At 44.6% G+C, this 6,000-nt stretch overlaps 1 protein-coding gene across 4 annotated transcripts in view; it reads right to left on the reverse strand.

Annotated features, from left to right (window-relative positions):
* The window catches only part of INTS2 (integrator complex subunit 2), a 63,591-nt gene extending 58,602 nt beyond the window's left edge, over positions 1 to 4,989 (reverse strand). The window contains exons 1-3 of one of the 4 annotated variants that reach the window (XM_001110216.4): positions 4,942 to 4,989; positions 3,347 to 3,657; positions 1,954 to 2,092 (exon numbers count right to left, since the gene is read on the reverse strand). In XM_001110216.4, the coding sequence (XP_001110216.1) occupies positions 1,954 to 2,092; positions 3,347 to 3,657; positions 4,942 to 4,947 (456 nt within the window). In that variant the 5' untranslated portion in view covers positions 4,948 to 4,989. Of the gene's footprint in view, positions 1 to 1,953; positions 2,131 to 3,324; positions 3,658 to 4,659 lie in introns of all 4 variants that reach the window. The other 3 variants (XM_077970842.1, XM_015120023.3, XM_077970843.1) reach the window with 3 other exon arrangements.
* Positions 4,990 to 6,000: the final 1,011 nt, after the last annotated feature.

Genomic DNA, 6,000 nt, shown 5'->3' on the forward strand with positions numbered 1-6,000 from the left:
ATTGCACTCCAGCCTGGGCAACAAGAGCGAAACTCCATCTCGAAAAAACAAACAAACAAAAATAAATAAATAAAAGTATCAAAATAGTAAAAAAGAGAAGGAAATTATAATTTATGATGGAAATTTTAGAAAAAATTTTAACACACCTTAAAAAAAATCTAAAACTCACAAAAATCCTCTCTACCAGGATTTTCTTTTCTTTTTTTTTTTTGAGATGGAGTCTCGCTCTGTCGCCCAGGCTGCAGTGCAGTGGTGCGATCTGGCCTCACTCACTGCAAGCTCCACCTCCCAGGTTCGCGCCATTCTCCTACCTCAGCCTCCCCAGTAGCTGGACTACAGGTGCCCGCCACCTCGTCCGGCTAATTTTTTTTGTATCTTTTCAGTAGACAAGGGGTTTCATCATGTTAGCCAGGATGGTCTCAATCTCCTGACCTCGTGATCCGCCCACCTCGGCCTCCCAAAGTGCTGGGATTACAGGCGTGAGCCACCGCGCCTGACCTCTACCAGTATTTTCTATGGAAACAGAATTTAGTCCTTTTTGTCCACAATTTATAAAACTAAACTTTATTTACCACAAATTAACTGACTCCCCAAAATTATAACAGTAAATAAAGATCCAATTTAGTGTTTTTGTTTGTTTTTGGTTTTTTGTTGTTATTGTTTTTGAGGCAGTTTCACTCTTGTTGCCCAGGCTAGAGTGTAATGGCGCAATCTCGGCTCACCACAACCTCCACCTCTCAGGTTCAAGCGATTCTCCTGCCTCAGCCTCCCCAGTAGCTGGGATTATAGGCATGCGTCACCATGCCTGGCAAATTTTGTATTTTTTAGTAGAAACGGGGTTTCTCCATGTTAGTCAGGATGGTCTTGAAATCCCGACCTCAGGTGATCCACCCAGTTCGGCCTCCCAAAGTGCTGGGATTACAGGCGTGAGCCACCACGCCCAGCTAGTTTAGTTATTTATATGATAGACCTTTGACATTCAAAAATTTTAAATTCAGAGTTTCAATTAACCATAATTACCCAAAGATCTACGACCCAAGTAATCTATAATTTTGCAAAGAAGATAACTTTAATAGCTTTCATTAGTGTAGAGAAGCACTTTGGTCATTTAGTGATTGAGACTAGCCAATCATCCTATATTCAATTCAGCATTAATACTTCCCCCTACTGTCATATATGAGGCTGTTACTGCTCATCCAGTGTCTAAATGAATCACATACATTTTTCAGTTATTCACATTCAGTTATTCAAAATGTTACTTCATTACACTTTATGGGAGAAATTATATCTCATAAAGGTATTATTTGATAATAAATTTGATAGTCTATACAAGCCTTGAGATAAATCCCTTTCTAAATGTCAAGAAGCCACTGTGTATGGATTCCATACAGAAAAAAAATCCCTCTGATAGAAAATGCAGAACAAGTATAAATGAGAGAAAATAATAATTAGAGAAGGCCTTTAAGCAGACTTATAATATCCTTTCAGCCTTTGAAAGGAAAACAAATATATAGAAATAAGAGTAGAGAAGCCCGGGCACAGTGGCCCATGCCTGTAATCCCAACACTTTGGGAGGCTGAGGCGGGTGGATCACCTGAGTTCAGGAGTTCGAGACCAGCTTGGCCAGCCTGGCCAACATGGTGAAACCCCATCTCTACTGAAAATACAAAAAATTAGCCAGGCATGGTGGCGGGCACCTGTAATCCCAGCTACTCAGGAAGCTGACGCAGGAGAACCGCTTGAATCCGGGAGGTGGAGATTGCAGTGAGCCGAGATCACACCACTGCATTCCAGCCTGGGCAATAAGAACAAAACTCTGTCTCCAAAAAAAAGAACAAAATAAGAGTAGAGGAGAATTCAACCTGCCTGCCTTCTTGCCTCTTTTTCTGTCTACCTCCCTATACACAGACATCAAATCATGCATACTTTGAGCTGTGGTTAAAAGAAATGCACCTTGTTCATAATTGCCAACAGTTCACTAAGCACAAGACGCAATCGACGAGGTGAATCACTGTGTTCAAACTCTAACGTCAGTCCATGCTGAAGCTGTGATACCAGGATGCTCTCTCCACTGCCTCCTCCAAGTTTATGCCTAATGAAGTACAAACATGCAACACAATTATGAAAACACTGATATGGAAATAACTGCATAAAAATTATTTTTTATTGAAATAAGCTACAAAAGGATGTATAAAGTGTTCTAAAATGTTCTGTTACTTCTGAAATGCTATTTAGTTTGCCTATGTATTTCAGGGATTCACATCCTATGTATAATAAATACTACACCACATAGGCCAGGCACGGTGGCTCACGCTGGTAATCCCAGCACTTTGGGAGGCCGAGGTGGGCGGATCACAAGGTCAGGAGTTTGTGACCAGCCTGGCCAATATGGTGAAACCTCGTCTCTACTAATAATACAAAAAAGCCAGGCGTGGTGGCACGTGCCTGTAGTCCCAGCTACTTGGGAGACTGAGACAGAAGAATCGCTTGAACCTAGGAGGTGGAGGTTGCAGTGAGCCGAGATTATGCCACTGCACTCCAGCCTGGGCGACAGGGCGAGACTCCGTCTAAAAAAATAAACATAAAAATAAAAAATAAATACTCCACCACAACTGACAATTAACACTCACTTCCACTAATGGTGGCTTGCTACCAGATTCACAGTGGGCCGAGAAGGACATAGCATCTGCCCAAAATCTTTGGGAATATCTAAGCTTTAAAAGTCTCTCAAGAGGCTAGGCCCAGTGGCTCACTCTTGTAATCCCAGCACTTTAAGAGGCCAAGGCAGGTGGATCACCTGAGGTCAGGAGTTCGAGACCAGCCTGGCCAACATGATAAAACCCCGTCTCTACTAAAAATACAAAAAATTAGCCGGGTGTGGTGGCAGGTGCCTGTAATCCCAGCTACTTGGGAGGCTAAGGCAGGAGGATCATTTGAACCCAGGAGGCTGAGGTTGCAGTGAGCCGAGATCACACCATTGCATTCCAGCCTGGGCAACAAGAGCAAAACTCTGTCTCAAAAAAGAAAAAAGAAAAAAGGCCTCCCAAGTGATTCCAATAAATCCCTCTAACCTAGGGGAAGTTACCCTACCTACTTCCCACTGAAAGTAACTGGCCTAATGAGTTTAGCCCACATACAACAGCACATTGCCAAATTTCTCTAGATAACATTTTATAACATGGAAGTCAAAAGATTCTGGAATTGTAACTATAAACAGAAAAGACCTAAGTAAAATTCTCTCCAGAGTTTAGATTCTCGTTCTCTGTTTTCTGGAGAGCTCTGAAAAATATCTGATTCCCTGTGCTTTGTCAAATCCAAATCCACATATAATATAACATAACATTACCTAAGCTGCTGTTCTTTGCTGGCATCTTGTTCTAAAGCATGAAAGTCCACGGACAACAATGCAACAATGGAGTTGACAGCTTCCACTCCAGAGAGAAGGCGAAGGATGAGTTTCTTATCCTGAGCCCAGCTTTGGCTCTGGTCAGCAGGTGCACAAAGTGCCATCCGTACCAAGCAGGGCAGGAGAAGTCTTAATTCTGGATCGCTTAAAGATGCCAGGCGAACAACATCCACCTTCTGCATTGCCTCAAAAGCAAAAGGGCTGACAAACTGAAGACTTGTACATTCAGTCATTATTACTGTTTGTTGATCCTAATGGTAAAAATACAAATGAAAGTAGGAGTTTAACTTCCACATATATGAACACCCAACTTTCTAAAAACCCTGAAAAATGTGGTTTATCTTTAATAGGCCCCTATGTTGGCAATGTTCCTGGCACAATCAAGACAAGGCTTCTCTGTCTCCCTAGGTTTTTACTGTCACCTGGAAAATGAGAAAGAAAACAGAGTATATTAATGTCTCTTCCAGCCTCAGGAATCTTCTGCTCTAATACTCATATTTTACAAAGAAGGAATATGAAGGTCAGAGAGATGAAGTAACAGTCCCAAAGTAGATTACTAGTTAGAGGCACAATTCAAGGCTGAATCCTCATCTACTAAAATCCCAGTCCAAAACTTTCTCCACTGTATCAGTCATATGAGCTCCACAAAATGTAAATAAAAGTAAGTGAACGGTCATAGTTAAGTGCTTTCTTTCATACCCCGATAGTTTCAAACGCCTACCCCGATAGACATAAAGAACTATTGGGCTTCTCTTTCTCAACCTCCATGAGTCGGTGGAAAAACTAGCAAATCACTGGGCAAAAGCAATATCAGATTCAAGGCTCTGGAGGCCACAACACTATCCTATGTCCCCTGTATTACTGGGTAAAAAGCAGATGCGTGGGTGCTATGTGAGAGAGAAAGACGCGTCTCACTACGGCACTTCTCTGTCTCCAGGAATTATCAAAGACACAAAAAGTAAACAAACAAAAAGGCAGTGAGCACGTAGCCAAAGCCATCCCCTCTCAAGGCCGACCGACTAGCAGCAGCGTGGGTATAAGTCGTGGGTAAAAACTGCTTTGCTTTCAGGGAGGGGCTGCTCTTTTAACAGAGGAGCGGGCTGATTGGAGCAGAGGCGCCAAGACCTGTGTGCTCCTGCGTCTCGCCCCGGGCGCAACCAGAACCAACAAGTCCCTCGGGCTGAGCAAAGTCTGGCCAGGCTCCGACACGGACCTAGGAACGCGCTGAGGTCTGAGAAGCGGACGCTTCATACCTTAAGATCTACCCTCCAGCCTCACGGAACCCCACACGGACTCCGCGTCCTAGAGGCGGGACGCGGCAGAAATCGAGAGCGCGGTCCGAAGTTGGGCCTAGGCGATGATCCGGAACCCCAAACCCTAGTTGTGCCTCGAGTCGACTCGGGCACCGAGAACTCAGACGCCGGGACCAACCGGATTGTCGATACGAAGTGGGGAGGATGGGGGCACCACACAAAGGCAAAACCGGGACTGTAGGGACGGAAAAGCGGGAGACTTTTTCAACCTGCACCCAGCACCTTCATTCATCTCCAGCGTCTGACTCCCGTCGGCCACCGTACTGGTCTGGGAGGAAGGGTGGCTGTGAGAGGAAGGGTGGCTGTGAGAGGAAGGGCGGCTGTGAGAGGAAGGGCAGAGATGTCGGCGCCAATGCAACTATGCGCGTGCGCGGTCCCGCCCCTTTCTCCACTCTATTTGCCCTGCCCTACTTTCTCGCCAAAAATTTAGAAATGTGATTCTGGTAGGCTCTCTTTTCCAGAGCGTACCGGCTCCTTCCTTTTAGACAAGCCACTGGGCCCCGCAGAACTTCAATTTCATCATCACAGGATTGCCATGGCATTCAAATGGCATAACGTATGTTAAAATTGTTCCCACTATTCTTTGACACTAGTGGTACCAAACTGTACTCTTTAAATCTCTGCCTGTGCCTTCCCAGAACCAAAATTCTAGAATCCCAGAATTTGTAGGAGAATTTTAAAAGCGATCTAACCCCAAACTTTCTTCCGCTCTTGACCTCACACGTACGCTGTCAGAAGTTAAACACCTTCCTTTCAGGTTCTTAACTTGGGGGGCCCGTAGAACCTTAGAGGGGTAATGCACGGGGATTCAGGAATTCTCTGGAATTCATTGAGAACTGAGTGCTCGACACTTCTTCCAGGAAGAGGGTCCAAAACTTTGAACAACTTCTCAAAGAAAGTCTGATCACTCAGAAAAGAACCACTAGTCTATATGAAGAACTGCTAGTCTATGTGTCTTCATACTATTTCTTGTTCTTAGTTCGATCAACGTTTATTTGGCATCTTCTGTTTACCAGATACTGTGCTACGAGCTGGAAATAAAAATATTTTACAAAGATATAGTACTTTATAACCTCTTTAAAAATAAAGTCTGAGCCGGGCGCAGTGGCTCACGCCTGTAATCCCAGCGCTTTGGGAAGCCGAGGCGGGCGGATCACCTGAGGTCAGGAGTTCGAGACCAGCCTGACCAACATAACTAAACCCCAACTCTGCAAAAAATATATAAATTACCCCCGCGTGGTGGCGGGCACCTGTAATCCCAGCTACTTGGGAGGCTGTGAC

This window comes from Macaca mulatta, chromosome 16, assembly GCF_049350105.2.
Source record: "Macaca mulatta isolate MMU2019108-1 chromosome 16, T2T-MMU8v2.0, whole genome shotgun sequence".
Taxonomy (NCBI): domain Eukaryota; kingdom Metazoa; phylum Chordata; class Mammalia; order Primates; family Cercopithecidae; genus Macaca; species Macaca mulatta.